Consider the following 18,274-nt stretch of genomic DNA (forward strand, 5'->3'; position numbering starts at 1 on the left):
TGCAGGAACCTCGGGATATCTTCGGCACCTTGTGAAGAGGAATTCGCCCAAATCTACAGGTGTTGCAGGCATGTCTGACAGCAAGTACTTGGCTTGGCTTCTGGCCTGGAGAGGCTACTAAAAAGTTCAATCTGGAGATTCCTTCTAAAAAGTTCCAGTAGGGGCGCCTGGGTGGCGCAGTCGGTTAAGAGTCCGACTTCAGCCAGGTCACGATCTCGCGGTCCGTGAGTTCGAGCCCCGCATCAGGCTCTGGGCTGATGGCTCAGAGCCTGGAGCCTGTTTCCGATTCTGTGTCTCCCTCTCTCTCTGCCCCTCCCCTGTTCATGCTTTGTCTCTCTCTGTCCCCCCAAAAAATAAATAAACGTTGAAAAAAAAAATTAAAAAGTTCCAGCAAAGTAAAATTTAAAAGATATATATGATCAATAACTGTTCTTGCTGAACTTCTGTAAATAAGTAGGCCAAGTTTGTTAAAACTGGACTTGTTCTACAAACAAATTGGTTTCCATTTGGCTGTCTTTGGAAATGAGGGTTTTTAGAGGTTTCAATAACAGGTTTCAATAACACACCTTTATGAATGTTAAATTCTAGTTCTGATCGTCTTAAATGTTGTTTGCCTAAACTAGACAACTTGAGGTAAACTTCAGAAAAATTGTCATAATACCACAGGTATGGACAATCTTCTTGCTTGTTATTCTGTGGTGATAATAACAAAACCCCAGGGGCATATGATTATCCAAACAACTGGAAAATGGGATGGATTCCCCAAAGATTGTATGAAAAGACTTTTCTCCCTGTAGACCTATCAATAGATAAAGACTATAGTCCTTTATTAAATTATTCACTTTATTAAGTTATTCACTTGAATTATCCAGGTTAATTCATAAATCTCTTAAGTGGATATGCAAACCATAGACTCCCTAAACCTGATCTGACATTTACTAGAAACCCACCCCATCCATATAAACCCAGGAGACCTGGTAAATTGAAAGTCCAATACAGTAGGGAATTTAACTCTAAAATAAAAGGTCCCCTACGGGGTCATATCATATACTCCCACTGAAGTAAAATTAGAGGGGCACTCTTTACGGGCTCCTATATCTAAAATAAAACCCGTACCTCCTTCAGAAAACCAATGAGCAAACTAATGTGCCTTCTTGTTCTTGTAAACCCGTGGAAGACCTCAAACTTTTGCTCAAACTTCTCTTAGGATGGTTGTACCTTTCTTTTTCATTCTCCTTTCCCCAATTTATACTAACAATTCCTCTTAAAATGGGCCATTCAAAAGGATCACAAGAGACATCTGAATTACAAATCAGAAAAACCCATCTGATTCCTGCCGCCTGTTCCCACTCCCATTGGAGGATGCTTCAAGCCTGACATCTAAAAATCTCACTGGTAGCACTGGTAAACACTGGGTTTGTAATTTGCTCTAACCATTAACCTGTATTTTTCTTGTTTCTATAAAAGTACCTTTTATTGATTGACTAATTGCTTACTAAACAAAACAGAGTCTATATGATGGTTAAACACCACCTGTTACACAGTTAAAGCCTTCAATGACTCTCAATAACATTATGCATAGAGCAGTTCTACCAAATAGAATAGTATTAGATGTCTTAACTGCTGCACAAGGTGAAACTTGTACTCTCATAAAAACAAAATGCTGTGTATACATTCCAGATGACCACAAAAATATTTCCGGATTTCTAACTGACATGAATACTTGAATTGGTGCTGGAAACAATCCCTCTCTTTCCTTTAATGATTGGTTAAATTTCTGGACTGGAGGATTTTTGTCAACTACCAAAGGACTTTTATTTGGGCTAATCTTTCTAGTTATTCTAATCATGTTTTGCTGTTTTCTGCCATGTCTCTCTGCCTGGTGCTAAGACTCCATCACTGCAATAACTTCAAGCCAACAGATGATCCTTTCTACTCAGGAAGGTTCATACACATTGTCCACCTTGGATTCAGCTGCCTCTGTCTTTTGTAACTCCCCTATACCTTCCCCAACTGAACAATATTGACCCTTATAGGTAGGGACATTTCTACACCCCTACTCAGCAGGAAGAAGCTACAGAAGATGAGACCTTCCACTTTCAACAACCTTAAAGATTTAAGGGTCAAAATTTTTCAGTGGGGAGCATGGGGTAAGCTGGGGGTAAAGTACAGGCTAACAGCAACCCCCCACCCCCGCAGGTAGGACATGTATGATAGTCCTTGGACACTCCCAGCTATCCCAAAACAGGAAAGGACAAAAAACAAATAGTCTCTACCAGTTTACAACAAAAAGGCAATCCCATCAATGGCCAAAAGTCCAGGAACTCCCTCCGGTCTTAATGATAATGCTTTGCTAAAGAGATAAACAACTTTAGCTTGACAATAGCTAGGCTTCCAGTAAGTCTTTAGCATGTGAAAGTCTCTTTGGAAACTTCCTCTTAACTTTATCTTTCCCAGACTCTATAAAAGGGTCACCTCCACACTTGCAGTAGAGAGCTCTTCCCGCCCATGGGTCCTGTCCCTGTGCTTTAATAAAATCACCTTTTTTGCATCAAAAAAAAAAGAGGAAGAGAATATAAAATTTTATCCAAGCTATGATAGTAAAGTCATAAAACTATGTTTAAATGACAGAGACTAGGAGTAAACACAGAAAGGATTCTGGGTAAGCAATTTCTACACATATTAGATTCAGGATCAACTCACTTGTCAGGAATTGTGGCATTTTATATGCCCTAGACCTAGCACTTCATTCTTTCAACTCCCTCTAATACCAAGGCAAGATGTGGAAAGAGCCCTATATAGGTTATTCACTTTTTTTTTAAGTTATTTATTTATTTAGAGAGTGAGCAGGGCAGGGCAGGAGCAGAGAGAGAGAGAGAGGAGAGAGAGGATCCCAAGCAGGCTCTGCACTCTCAGTGCAGAGTCCAAAGCTGGGCTTGAACTCACAAACTGTGAGACCATGACCTGCGCTGAAATCAAGAGTCTGTCACTGAACCAACTCAGCCACCCAGGTGCCCCTAAAGAGCTTATTAGACGACTGAGTTCTAGCTTTAGGTTCGTAAGCAGCATGAACTGAACCACACATACTCCCCTGACCATGGTTTTTACATTTTTCAGTATTATGATGATCAAAGCAAGGTAAGGGATACCAGTGACTCTAAAAACACTCTGCTCTACAGCAGTAAACAGTGGTTTTTTTTTCAACGTTTTTTTTTATTTAAACAGTGGTTTTTAAATCATTCTCATCAATGTGATAATTACGCAGGTAAGAACACAAGAGAATAAGAAATTTCAGCCTAATGGAAGGAATAGAGCAGAAGACTACAGAGCTGGTAGGAGAAAGGTGGATCACGGAAAAACAATGAACAATAACTAGATATGATAATAGCTGTGTGCTAAACATTGTTCTAAGTAAGTGCTTTACATATAGTGATTTACTTAATTCTCAAAACAACTTTCTGAGGTAAGTGCTGTTATTTTACCCATTTTAAAGATGAGGGACCTCAGGCACAGAAAGTTTACATAACTCACCCAAGGTCGCACAGCTAGTTTCTGGAAGAACCAGGATTTGTTCCCAGGCAATATGGCTCCAGAGTCCATACTCTGAACTACTCTGCTACATTCCAGAGAGGAGGAGAGTGGGAGGAATCTGGTGGAATGATGAGCAGTGAATGGCAGAAAGAGAAGGAAGTTCAGAAACACATTTTTTATTGAGCACCTACTATATAATCAGAACTATGGATAAAAAGATGAATAAGACCATGGCCCATGCCCTTGAAAAGCCTACAGTCTGGTGAGGAAGACAGGTAGTAACTCACACTATTTCAAGACAAAGTGGCAAGCTCTGAAATAAGTACAAAGAGGCATGTGCAAAGGGCTAGGAGGAGGCTACAAAGAATGAGTACTTCACCCAGCCCAGGCTGGTGGGGTCAAGAAAGGCTTCTTGGAGAGGTGCCCAGGTGGCTCAGTCGTTTAAGCGTCCGACTTCGGCTCAGGTCATGATCTCACGGTCCGTGAGTTCGAGCCCCGCGTCGGGCTCTGTGCTGACAGCTCAGAGCCTGGAGCCTGCTTCAGATTCTGTGTCTCCCTATCTCTCTGCCCCTCCCCCACTCGTGCTCTGTCTCACGCTGTCTCTCAAAAATAAATAAACATAAGAAAGAAAGAAAGAAAGAAAGAAAGAAAGAAAGAAAGAAAGAAAGAAAGAAAGGTGGGCTTCTTGGAGAAGGTGACTCCTAGTCTAAGAATTAGGATTTGAAATGAAGAGTTGAAATGGGGAGGGGGTGGTCCAGACTGAGCAAAGTATGTGAAGGGGAATAAAAGCATGAAGGCAAATGAAAAGGGTGTATTTGGGAAAAGGCATGAAATCCCTTTCCAGAACTTTTTTTTGTTTACCTCATATGGGCATCCATCTGCTTCAAAAGTTGCGCATATTCTTTACACAGTGCTTCCTTCTCTTGCTGCAACTTGGACAGCTTTTCTGACAGTTCTCCGTTGCTCTTGAGATGCTGAAAAAACAAATTTTTTTTAAATGAGAACATTCTGTGCTTTCCTTTCCTTTCCTTTCCCTTCCCTTTCTTTCTCTTTCTTTCTTTCCCTCCCTTCCTTCCTTCCTTCCTTCCTTCCTTCAAATGTTTTATTTTTTTGAGAGAGAGAGAGCCGAGCATGAGCAGGGGAGGGGCGGAGAGAGAGGACGGAGGATATGAAGCAGGCTCTGCACTGACAGCAGAGAGCCCTGTGTGGGGCTTGAACTCACAAACTGTGAGATCATGACCTGAGCCAGAGTCGGACACTCAACCAACTGAGCCACCCAGGCGCCCCTCCCTGGGATTTCTGAACTGGGGTTATTAAAGGCCAGCAGCAGTTCTTTCTGACCTTCTCTCTCCTCACCCTTACATCTCCCTTCCAACAGTTTGTAAGCATGTGATTCCCTGTGTTAAACCCATTCTTGCTTGAAATACCTAGAGTAGTTTCTGCTTTCCCGATAAACCTAAGGGGTAAAATGCTAGGCACTCATTACTAGCTATTATTATTAGCTATGATTAGATCACTCGGGTCTATGGAAACAGGAAAACTGAGAAAGTATGTCTATTTACTTTCTTACCTCATCCGATTTTTCTTTCTTGTTTTCCAAGTATTTTTGAAGTTGGGCCTCCTGTTGCTGAATTCTGGATTGTTGCTGAGAACTGGTTATTTCCAGTTGATTCCCTTTATCTTGTAAGATTCTCACTTGCTTTTGTAGCTCATTTACATTCTGATCTAGGAGTTTCCTGAGGGCAATTAATGTACATTAAATCACACCGGATTTATGAAATTCTTTGACCTAAAATTGTTATACCATTACAAGGGATTTTATTAGTTCAATGAGGTCGGGTATGTGTCCATAAAATAAAGAGACCGACACAGGGGACCTCCTTTGTGAGGCTTTTCTCAATTCTCTCTCTCATTCATCAAAAAAAAAAACAACACAAAAAACCTCTGAAAAAGAAAATAACTCCCCTTATTTCACAGAAGAAGCTGTGGCAACAGAGAGTTTTAATTAACTTGCTAGGACAAGATGGAGGTGGGGCTCTAACCTTGAATCCTCTTTTATTTCTACTCATCCTCACTGCTTTACAAGTTGAGTCCCTTGATTTTCTTGGTTCAATATAGGGTTGTAAGTTACAAACACTACTGATACTAATGCACACATGTTAAGGCTGCAGGAGCTGAATCATAAATGAGCCTGTGTTTGATGAGGAAATTCACCCTTTTTCAAAAGGGCCAAAAGCACTTAACTCCTTCAGAGGGAATCTCATCAGACTATAGTTGTGGAAGATTTCCGACAAGGCTCTTTGGATCTAGGAGATTACCCAGAAGAATATGATGAGGATGCTGAGGTAGCACTTACATGCTGGGTCATTAAAGTACTGAGACTGGACAAGCGCTCCCTTTCTCTAACTTCAGTTTTCCGAAAAAAACGATGGTTTACTGGCAAAGATTGATATTTGAGACGTGGGACTCCTCGCTCTCAACCTCCAGCACTTCCAGCTCCTGTCATGGTTCCCGATATTAAGTGCAGGTTTACAGGCTCCCTAAGCTGAACTTCTCCCATTCACATCCACCCCTGCACCAGCACCACCCCCTTCACCTGTTTCATCATTATAAACCTGAGCAATTCCCAGCTATTACTGTCTACTTCTTTTTGGTTCCATTCTTTCTTTATTATTCTTTTTCTTTAATTTTATTTTTTATTTTTTAAAATTTACATCCAAATGAGTTAGCATATAGTGCAACAATGATTTCAGGAGTAGATTCTTTAGTGCCCCTTACCCATTTAGCCCATCCCGCCTCCCACAACCCCTCCAGTAACCCTCAGTTTGTTCTCCATATTTACGAGTCTCTTCTGTTTTGTCTCCCTCCCTGTTATATTATTTTTGTTTTCCTTCCCTTATGTTCATCTGTTTTGTCTCTTAAAGACCTCATATGAGTGAAGTCATATGATTTTTGTCTTTCTCTGACTGACTGATTTCACTTAGCATAATACCCTCCAGTTCCATCCACGTGGTTGCAATGGCAAGATTTCATTCTTTTTGATTGCCGAGTAATACTCCATTGTGTGTGTGTGTGTGTGTGTGTGTGTGTGTGTGTGTGTGTGTGTATATATACACATACATACATTTTCTTTATTCTTTATCCATTCATCCATTGATGGACATTTGGGCTCTTTCCATACTTTGGCTATTGTTGATAGTGCTGCTATAAACATAGGGGTGCATGTGTCCCTTCAAAACAGCACACCTGTATCCCGTGGATAAATGCCTAGTAGTGCAATTGCTGGGTCGTAGGGTAGTTCTATTTTGAGTGTTTTGAGGAACCTCCATACTGTTTTCCAGAGTGGCTACACCAGCTTGCATTCCCATTTTTGGTTCCATTCTGAATTTCTGATCAAGGGGCCAGACTAAGAGAAAAGCTTTGGGGCTGAAAGGGAAATTTTAAAGTGCTAGAATTAAAGAAAGTTGAGTTACCTCAATAGAATTTAGGAGTTGGAGAACGGCATTGAAATATAGGAAGTCAACATTTAAAGAGCAACTCATAAATATGTTAGAAATTAACTCCTATATTACATATAGCTTGAACAAAGACTAACAAATAAACCAGCTATGCCAATGAATGAGATTAAGAAAGCTCTCTGCTCCTCCCCACTCGACAGATGGCCACATTTCCTGGTACAGTGCCAGCTGCATCCCCCAGATATGGTGGTGATGGTTAGAGTAAACAAATGTGGCCCTACCCTATTGTGCACCTGGTCACCAGGGCTGCTTTTAACTATGGCAAAGTGGATACTGTCAACATCAATGCCCCTTCATTGACCTCAACTACATGGTCTACGTGTTCCACTATGATTCCACCCATGGCAAATTTCATGGCGCAATCAAGGCTGAGAATGGGAAACTTGTCATCAGTGGAAAGCCCATCACCATCTTCTTTTTTAAAAAAATCTTAATGTTTATTTTATTTTTGAGAGATAGAGGGAGAGAGAGAGACAGAGCATGAGTGGGAGAGGGGCAGAGAGAGAGAGAGAGAGAGAGAGGGAAACATAAAATCCAAAGCAGGCCCCAGGCTCTGAGCTATCAGCGCAGAGCCTGATGTGGGGCTCAAACCCACAAACTGTGAGATCAAGTCCTGAGCTGAAGTTGGACATTTAACTGACTGAGCCACCCAGGCATCCGCAATCTCCATCATCTAGGAGCAAGATCCCGCCAACATCAAATAGGGTGATGTTGGTGCTGAGTATGTTGTGGAGTCCACTGGGGTCTTCACCACCCTGGAGAAGGCTGGGGCTCACTTGAAGGGTGGGGTCAAGAGGGTCATCATCTCTGCCCCTTCTCCTGATGACCCCATGTTTGTGATGGGCAGGAACCATGAGAAAATCGACAATTCCCTCAAGATTGTCAGCAATGCCTCCTCCACCACAAATCACTTGGCCTTTCTGGCCAAGGTCATCCATGACGACTTTAGGCATTGTGGAGGGACTTATGATCATAGTCCATGCCATCACTGCCCTTTGGAAGACCACGGACAGCCCCTCTGGGAAGCTGTGGTGTGATGGCCGTGGGCTGCCCAGAACATCATCCCTACTTCTACTGGTGCCACCAAGGCTGTAGGCAATGTCATCCCAGCTGAGTGAAAGCTCACTGGCATGGCCTTCTGTGTCCCTACCCATAATGCATCAGCTGTGGATCTGACCTGCCACCTGGAGAAAGCTGCCAAATATGACAATATCAAGTAGGTGGTGAAGCAGGTATTGGAGGGTCCCCTCAAGGGCATTCAGGGCTACACTGAGGACCAGGTTGTCTCCTGCAACTTTAACAGTGACACCCACTCTTCCATCTTCGATGCTGGGGCTGGCATTGATCTTAGTGACGAATTTGTCAAGCTCATTTCCTGGTATGACAATGAATTTGGCTACACCAACTGGGTGGCAGACCTTAGGGTCCACATGGCCTCCAAGGAGTAAGAGCCTCCTGGACCACCAGTCCCAGCGAGAGCAAGAGGAAGGACTGTTGGGGAGTCATTGCCCCAATGCATCCCTTAACACACTGAGAATCATTTGACCTCCACAGTTTCTATCCTAGACCTCCTGAAGAAGGGGAGGGACTTGGGGAACCCTACCTTGTCATTACCATCAATAACATATACTATACCCAGCCAAAAAAGGAAAAAGAAATTAAGAAATCAGTGGATTGATAAAACTCTGTCTCCCCAATAGCCTTAACCTCTCTTTCAATCTATCCCTTATATAGCAATCAGAGCGGTCCTTCTAAACCAATCTCATCATATCATGTAGTCCGAACACTTCAATATGGCTTGTGAGCTAGCTAACCTTTCTAGCCTCTTTCTCTTGCCCTCCCTCTACCCCCAAGCATTTTGCTCCAGGCAAAATGAACTTTTTTTCACTTCCTGAAATAAGTCATCTTCTACACTTATTCCTTCCTTACAACTCCTTTTCCTTATCTTCCTCTTCCAGACCTTCCTTTCCTTAATATTCTCTTTTAGCCATCCATCCCAAATACCTCTCACTCAGCTTGAATAGCTTTCTTTGAGGAAGGCTTTCTTGAGCTCCCCAGACCAGACGAGGTGTCTCTGCTACACAGCATCCTAAGCCTCCCTTTGTATAACACTTATCATCAAGTCTATGTACAAGGATATTTGTTACATCATTGTTTGTAACAGCAAAAATATCTAAAAAGCATTTCACATAAATTATAATATATCTGTGTTACAGAATGCCACACAACTGTTTAAAATAATATTATGGAACTAAAAATCGTAACAGAAAGATAGCTGGAAAATCCTCAAATATTTGGAGATCAAACAACATACTTATAAATAATACATGTCAAAGAAGTCTTGAGAGAAGTTTTAAAAATATTATGAATTATATATATTTTACATGAAAATGAAAATACAACTTACAAAATTTGTGAGAGGAAACAAAAGCTGTGCATAGAGGGAAACTTAACAGCATTAAATGCAAATATTATAAAAGAAAAGATCAAAAATCAATAATTTAAGCTTCCATGTTAGGAAACTAGAGAAAGAAGATCAATATAATCCTGAAGAAAGCAGAAGAAAAGAAGTAACAAAAATCAGAGCAGAAAGTAGTGAAATTGAACACAGGAAAACAATAGAGAAATATAATGAAACTGGTTCTTTGAAAAGATCAATGAAATTGACAAACTGCTAGCCAGGCTAATCAAGAAACAAAGAAGGCACAATTTACTAATGTCAGAAATGAAAGAGGAACCATCACAACTGATCCTATGGACATTAAAAGGACAATAAAGGAATATTTTGAACAATTCTATGCCTACACATTTTTAAAAAAAAATTTTTTTTAATTTTTTTTTTCCAACGTTTTATTTATTTTTGGGACAGAGAGAGACAGAGCATGAACAGGGGAGGGGCAGAGAGAGAGGGAGACACAGAATCGGAAACAGGCTCCAGGCTCCGAGCCATCAGCCCAGAGCCTGACACGGGGCTGGAACTCACGGACCGCGAGATCGTGACCTGGCTGAAGTCAGACGCTTAACCGACTGTGCCACCCAGGCGCCCCTAAAATTTTTGTTTTAATGTTTTTATTTATTTTTGAGACAGAGAGAGACAGAGCATGAGCAGGGGAGGGGCAGAGAAAGAGGGAGACAAAGAATCCCAAGCAGGCTCCCGGCTCTGAGCTGTCAGCACAGAGCCTGATGCGGGACTGGAACTCACAAACCGCGAGCAGAAACTCACATGACCTGAGCTGAAGTCTGACACTTAACTGAGTGAGCCACCCAGGCGCCCCTCTATGCCTACACATCTGATAACTTGTCTGACATGGACTGATTCATTGAAAGACACAATCTAACAGCTCTTAAGGAGAAATAGATATTCTGAATAGGCCTATACCTATTAAAGAAATTAAATCAATATTTAATAACTTTCCAAAAAATAGAGCAGTAAGCCCGGGTGATTTCACTGGTGAATTCAACCAAACATTTATTTCTATTTACTTATTTATTAAATTTTTTTTTTAACATTTATTCAGTTTTTGAGAGACAGAGAGAGACAGAGCATAAATAGGGGAGGGGCAGAGAGGGAGGGAGACACAGAATCCGAAGCAGGCCCCGGGCTCTGAACTGACAGCGTAGAGCCTGATGCGGGTTCAAAGTCACAGACTGCGAGGTCATGACCTGAGCTGAAGTCGGATGCTTAACCAACGGAGCCGCCCAGGTGCCCCATCAACCAAACGTTTAAAGAAGAAACAATATTGGGGCACTTGGGTGGCTCCATCTGTTAAGCTCCTGACTCTTGATTTTGGCCCAGGTGATGATCTTACAGTTTGTGATATTGAGCCCCGCGTCTGGCTCCGCTCTGACAGTGTGGAGCCTGCTTGAGATTCTCTCTCCTCCTTCTCTCTCTGCCCCCCATCCCTGCTCACACTTGCACTTTCTCGCTCTCAAAAAATAAATAAGTAAACATTTTTGAAAAGGAGGAGGAGGAGGAGGAAAAGGAAAGATAGCAATTCTTTACAATCTCTTCCAGAAAAAGCAAAGAAGAGGGGACACTTACTCAATTCTATGACACCAGCATCACCCTAATACCAAAACCAGATCTAGACCTTACAGGACACAAAAGCTGTGGACCAGTGTCTTCCATGAACATGTCCAAGGTCCTTTATGTGGCTTGTTAGGTCCAGCAGGACCCAGGTCAAGCTTACCTTTCTAGCCTCCTTTTCTCCATACTTCCCTCATCCCCAAACATTTTGTTCTGGCAAAAACGAACATTTCTCACTTTACTGAAGATGATGATGGCAATAGTAACAAAAATAACATAAAATATTGCAAGAATAATAACAGCACCTTTTTAGTAGTGGCTGGTAATGTGTCAGCTTAGCTAGGCATGACCTCCGTGTATATTTCTGATTAGAGTGGGCTACAAGACGTACAGTTTACTGGTGCAGGGGATGGAGGGCGGAAGTGAAGCAGTTTGGATTTTACACTTGGAAAGTCGGACCAAGTGCTTTTGTAGCTCATCCCCATCACCAGGTATCTGCTGCTCACCTCTGCATGAGGCAACAAGCCAGGCCTGCAACTTCTCCACCTTCCCTCGGGTCCTCCTTCACCTTCCCCAGCTCCTGGGCCAGGTGTCCGTTTAGGTCCTTGATGAGGGGGCCATCTTCTCCTGCAGGACGCCTACTTTATCAGGTTTGGAGGTAGGGAGAACTGACATGGGTTCATCCTGTGCTCATAGGTTTAGCTTGACATTGCTCTCCCTCCTGTGGTACCCATCTTCACTTCCTGAGTGGACTTCAAGCTCCAGCATAAGATGAATGAAGACAGCCTTACAGGCTGTGTAGCCCTGCTCACAACTGCATGAGAGACCAAACCCCTGGGGCACTGGGGTGGCTCAGTCAGTTGAGCTTCTGACTCTTGATTTCTGAGCAGGTCATGATCCCAGGGTTGTGGGATCAAGGCCCCCATAGGACTCTGTGCTGAATGTGGAAACTGCATGAGATCCTCTCTTTCTCCCTTTGCCCCTCTCCCCAGCTTGTGTGTGCTCTCTCTTAAAAAAAAAAAAAAAAGAGCAAATCCCCATACCAAATCTCTTACTAAACATTTATTTCTCCTGCTAGCTCTATTCTGATTGAACCTAGACTGATACAAGTGCTTATTATGTGCCATATACTGATAATATAAGCCAACCAACCACTTATAACTCATGCAATCCGCACAATGATCTTATGAAGTTGGTACAGACAGGCACTGAAAAGATAAACTTGTCTAAGATTTTGTAGCTCTTAAGTGGCTAAAGGTTGCCCATGTAATATTGTTAGGTGAAAAAGGCAAATTCCAAAGCAATATAATTTAAATGGCTCAACTTCTGTTAACAAAATAAGAACAACAAAAAATATATGCATATGCATAGAAAAAATCTGATCACTTGAAGTGGTTACTGCCAAAGAACAGAAATCTGAAGGATTTATGCTTTTTATTTTATATAGCTCTTTAATAATTTAAATTTCATATAAGTAGTTATAATTACAATTGTACTTGCTAGAATTTATTCCAAGGAAGTAGTAAAGGATGTGCACAAAAATTTGACTACAAGGATAAAATATTATATCGTTGTTTATTATAGCAAGAAACTGGGGAAAATGTAAATATCCAGCAATAACGGATTAAATTCATTATGATACATTGTGAAAATAATATTCTAGAAGATTTAAAAGAAGATAAACAGAACAGTGAAAAAAGTAGGTTATAATCTAAGTATCTAAATTGGAGTTGCTTTCCTCCAGGTTTTGAAACAATGTATACTATATTATTCGTTTTGTAGAGAAGAATTTCCCTACCCTACAGTATTCCATTTTGTTATAGCTAGCTTAAATATTACTTCAACATATTTCATCTCAGCCAGGCTTCACAGAAGATGCATAGAGCTGGTATTACTAATCCCACTTTAGACACAAAAAACCTAGTTTCAGGAAAGTTAAATAGCCTTTTTCCTTGTTCAATTCTTGAATTACATCTTTGTCCCTTTTTTTTTTTTAATTTTTTTTTTTTTTAACGTTTATTTATTTTTGAGACAGAGAGAGACAGAGCATGAACGGGGGAGGGTCAGAGACAGAGAGGGAGACACAGAATCCGAAACAGGCTCCAGGCTCCGAGCTGTCAGCACAGAGCCCGACGCGGGGCTTGAACTCACGAACCGCGAGATCATGACCTGAGCCGAAGTCGGACGCTTAACCGACTGAGCCACCCAGGCGCCCCATATCTTTGTCCCTTTTTAAAAAATGTTTTTCTTTGAGTTATTTTTTAATTGTGTTATTTTACTTATAGTTGACATACAATATTACATGAGTTTTAGGTGTACAACATAGCAACATAGTGATTCAACAAGTTTATACATTATGCTGTTCTCACCAAAAGTGTAGCTACAGTCTGTCATCATACAATGCGATCACAATACCATTGACTATATTCCTTATGCTGCTTTATTCCTATGATTTATCCATCCCATAACTGGAAGCCTTTATCTCCCACACCCCTTCACCCATTTTGCCAATGTCCCTACCCCCTTTCCCTCTGGCAATCCTCAATTTGTTCTCTGTATTTATAGGTCCAATTTTGCTTTTTGTTTGTTCATTTGTTTTTTTTAGATTTCACATATGAGTGAAGTCATATGGTATTTCTCTTTCTCAGTCTGATTTATTTCACTTAGCATAATACACTCCAGGTCCATCCAATTTGTTGCAAATGGCATGATCGGATCCTTTTTTATGACTGCATAATATTCCATTATGTATGGTACACACACACATCACATCACATCCTCCTTATCCATTTGTCTACTAATGGGCATGTAGGTTGCTTCCATATCTTGGCTATTATAAATAATGCTGCAATAAACATAGGAATGTATGTATCATTTCAAATTAATGTTTTTTTCATTTTCTTTGGGTAAATACCCAGTAGTAGAATTATTGGATCATATGATAGTTTTATTTTTAATTGTTTGAAGAACCTCCATACTGTCTTCCACAGTGGTGGCACCAATTTACATTCCTACCAACAGCGTATGAGGGTTCCTTCACATTGTGTTTCTTTAAAAACTTCATAGAGTTGTTTTACAATCTATTATTCATAATCCCAGCTGCTGGAGTTCTTGGGGGTTACAACTTTGGTGTTTGTTGTTTCTACCGACTATCATTTATGGTAGCCATCTTCCTTGTGTTATGTGCTGATTTTTCATTGTAAGCTTACATTTGACTAAACTTAATATATGGGAATCTTTAGGGGCGCCGGGTGGCTCAGTCAGTTAAGCGTCTGACTTCGGCTCAGGTCAGGATCTCACCGTCCGTGGGTTCGAGCCCCGCGTCGGGCTCTGTGCTGACAGCTCAGAGCCTGGAGCCTGCTTCGGATTCTGTGTCTCCCTCTCTCTCTGCCCCTCCCCTGCTCACGCTCTGTCTCTCTCTGTCTCAAAAATAAATAAACATTAAAAAAAAAATTAAAAAAAAAGCATATGTGGTTCACTCTTCAGTGCCATAGAAATAAGAAGCATCAGTTACTGAAGTTTAGGGCATCCAGGAAGATCATTTAAGTAAGAATTCTAATAGTAATCATAATAATTTTAGAAAAAAATGAAAGCTCCTATTTGGTGACAGATTACTGATGATTAAGAGGTCTGTAAAGTACTTGGAATTTCTTTCAAGGAAATCAGCTGATAAATACAAAAATCAATTTCCTTTAGTTTGCAGTTTATGCCAATCATGTGAGAGTTGGAAAAGCAAAGCCCAGAGTATCATATTTCATAAGTAATCTAGTCAGTCTTTCAAGAAAATTTACTCGTGCACCCTGCGCACCCGGCTCAGAGCAACGAGAAATAACCCCTGCCCTTAAGAATCTGACACTCTTTTGTGAAAGGCAAACAGGAAAAACAATTCGAATACAGTGTAACGAGTGCTATATACAAGAAGTTATGTAATGTAGTTCACTGCAGTGGGAACACACAGGAAATACATCCGTAAACTGACATTCCTGCTAAACTCAATCAGGTTGGCCCATGGGAAACTGACATCTTTGCTCCTCTTACCTCTTCTGTTGTTCCTCCTGATATAGTTGCTTTGTCTTAGCTTCATTTTCTAGTGCTTCCTTTATCCTTTCCTCTAGTTGCTTCTTTCCCGAAATACAAGTGTCTGTGAGACAGACTTTATGAGCATGTTCTAATTTCTGCTGCAGATCCAAAATCTTGAAGGAAAAATTTCACAAATAAAACATTAAGCATGACCTTTTTTTTTCCAATCAGGGAAATGCTGGATGAGTAACTAGCAAACATAGTGCTAACAACCAAATCTGATCTAAAGCAGAGAATGTGGCTAGATTTAATTTTAAAATAAGTTACCTAAGTTTTACACTACATGATACATTCGTGTAGTTTAATGTATGTTTGGGTAAACGAAGCTATGCAGTGAAAACTCCTTCCCATCTTTATCCTGTCTTCCTGCCACTTTTCCTCCACTAAATACACAATTACTGGTATCTTACGTACCCTTCCAGGGATTTATTTATGCCTATATAAATAAATACTATTATACAGTTCTCCTTCATATACATATTTTTTACACAAATGATGGCATACCATATATACTTATGCAGCTTGCTTTTTGTAAATAAAAATACACTTGGTGGTTTTTCCATATTATATGTTTATGTAGAATCGCCCTCTCTTTTACAGCTGCATATATAAGGATATATTATAACTTATTTAAGTAGACCCCTACTGATGGACAATTGAATTGATTCCAATCTTTTGCTATTACCAACAGATCTCTAGAATACATTACGAGATGTGGGTTTGCTAGGGCAAAGATTACTATTATTTGTTTAATAGATAATGCCAAGCTGGCTCCATAGGTATTAGGCCAATTGACACTTCCAACAGCAATGTAGGAGTGTGTCTAGTTTCTCCACAGTGTGACTAGATTCAGGATAAGATCTTAAAACGAAGTAGGAGTCTCTTACAAATCGAGTTCCTGTTAGCGTATCACCTCGCACCAGTAATATGCTCTTTAATGCACTGGTAGGACTAACAATAAGATATATGAATTTGAAAAACAGATGTATAATTTTATTTTAGAATTTACATGTTAGATTAAAAGCTTCATTAAAACTTTTTTTTTATTAGATAAGTCTCCTTTTAATTTGTTTACATATTTTTATGAACCTCTGTGTCACCCTAAGTTGTGACTGGTACATAGTAGATGCTCAATAAATATCTGCTGAATGAGTAGTTCTTAGCAGAATAGCTATTGTCTCCTGAATGTATTCCTGATCTAAAAATGCATTCATTATGACAGTTTGGCACCACAGTCCCCACAAACACTCGTGAACGCCAGTGCACGGCAGCCCCCTTTTTAAGAGCAGGGCTTTGTGCACCAGCCCTAGATCCTGGCAGAGCCCACAAACTATAGGAGAGGTGAAGACGCAGAAATGCAGAATGATTCGAGGGCAATGGCAGTGGGTGGCCCGTCATCCATGGCCAGTTAAAGTTCCTCTGAGGTGCCCCTGTTTAGTCCTACAAAGGGAAAATACTTCCTTAAAGATATTCACTCTTAATTCCACAGAGGCAAATATCACCACCCCATTGGCTTCTCTATCAGGGACATATGCAGACTTTTGAACCTGTCACCCAGTTAAGAAAAGAACATTTCCAATACTTTTAAAGTCTACTCTGGGACCTTGTCAATTATCCCCCTTCCCTCCTCACTTGAGAAAACCAATTATCTTGAGTTTGGGGTTAATCATTTCCTTGCTTTTTCTTTAATATATAATCTGTGTAACATGGCTTTTACTTTACATAATTTTGACCTCTGAATCAATGAAATCATACCGTGTTTTTGGTGATTTTTTTAAATGTTTATTGGGGCGCCTGGGTGGCTTGGTCGGTTAAGCGTCCGACTTCGGCTCAGGTCATGATCTCACGGCCCGTGAGTTCAAGCCCCGCGTCGGGCTCTGTGCTGACAGCTCAGAGCCTGGAGCCTGTTTCCGATTCTGTGTCTCGCTCCCTTTCTGACCCTCCCCCGTTCATGCTCTGTCTCTCTCTGTCTCAAAAATAAATAAACATTAAAAAAAAATTAAAAAAAACCCGTTTATTTATTTATTTATTTAGAGAGAATACGAGCAAGAGAGGGGCAGAGAGAGAATCTGAAGCAGGCTCCACACTGCCAGTGCAGAGACCGATATGGGGCTCGAACTCACAAACTGTGAGATAATGACCTCAGCCAAAATCAAGAGTCGGACGCTTAACCAGCCGAGCCACCCAGGTGCCCCTGATTTTTTATTCAATATATATTGAACTACAGCATGTACCTGTAATTCATTTATTTTCACTGTTGTATGCTATTGTGTAAATATACAGTTTATTTATTTGATATTATGTCAGGGGACGTTTGGGTTGCTTCCAATTTTCTGCTATTTGGAACAATATTTCTACAAAAATGATTGTATTCCTGTCTCCTGATACCTCTGTGCAGTATAATACTTTTTCTAGTATTTATGCCCAGTAGTAGAAGCATTGGGTTGTATGATACACACGTCTTTAACCTAACTAGATGCAAATGCCAACTGCTTTCCAAAGTGTTTATGCTAATTTACTCTTCCAACTGCAGTCAATATATGAGTCCCTGTTGCACAAAATCCTCACCAGTATTTAGTACTGTCTAAATTTAGAGTTTTTTACTAATCTGTATCAGTTTTACCAACTACTTCTTGTTTTTAAGTTTATTTATTTTGAAAGAGGGAGAGCACGAGCATTAGCAGGGGAGGGTCATGAGAGAGGGAGAGAGAGAGAATCCCAAGCAGGCTCTGCATTGTCAGCACAGAGCCTGATCTGGGGCTGACTTCCATGAACTGTGAAATCATGACCTGAGCCAAGATCAAGAGTCGGATGCTTAACTGAGCCACCCTGACGCCCCAGCCAACTATGTTTTTAATGGAGTACTAACATACATAAAGTGCACATATCTTGAAGCATACTGAATGAAGTTACTTATATAACCACTTCCCATGCTAAGATAAAGAATGCTCCCAGCACCATGGAAGAGTCCCTCTCATCCTCTCCCAGTTAATAACCCTCATAAAGACAACCAACATCCTCTGACCGTAGCTTAGTTTTGTCATTCTTTTTTTTTGTAAATAATTTATTTATTTTTTAATTTACATCCAAGTTAGTTAGCATATATAATGCAACGATT

The 18,274-nt window shown here is 40.7% G+C and overlaps 1 protein-coding gene across 1 annotated transcript in view; it reads right to left on the reverse strand.

Annotated features, from left to right (window-relative positions):
• CCDC30 (coiled-coil domain containing 30) overlaps window positions 1-18,274 on the reverse strand; it is a 110,987-nt gene that overhangs the window by 25,174 nt on the left and 67,539 nt on the right. The window contains exons 11-13 of the mRNA XM_047082363.1: window positions 15,115-15,269; window positions 5,102-5,267; window positions 4,393-4,505 (exon numbers count right to left, since the gene is read on the reverse strand). Coding sequence (XP_046938319.1) covers window positions 4,393-4,505; window positions 5,102-5,267; window positions 15,115-15,269 — 434 coding nt within the window. The remainder of the gene's footprint in view (window positions 1-4,392; window positions 4,506-5,101; window positions 5,268-15,114; window positions 15,270-18,274) is intronic.

The sequence above is a fragment of the Lynx rufus genome, unplaced genomic scaffold (genome assembly GCF_022079265.1).
Source record: "Lynx rufus isolate CCGP_SWC_20201006 ecotype Redwood Valley unplaced genomic scaffold, mLynRuf1.p SCAF_2, whole genome shotgun sequence".
Taxonomy (NCBI): domain Eukaryota; kingdom Metazoa; phylum Chordata; class Mammalia; order Carnivora; family Felidae; genus Lynx; species Lynx rufus.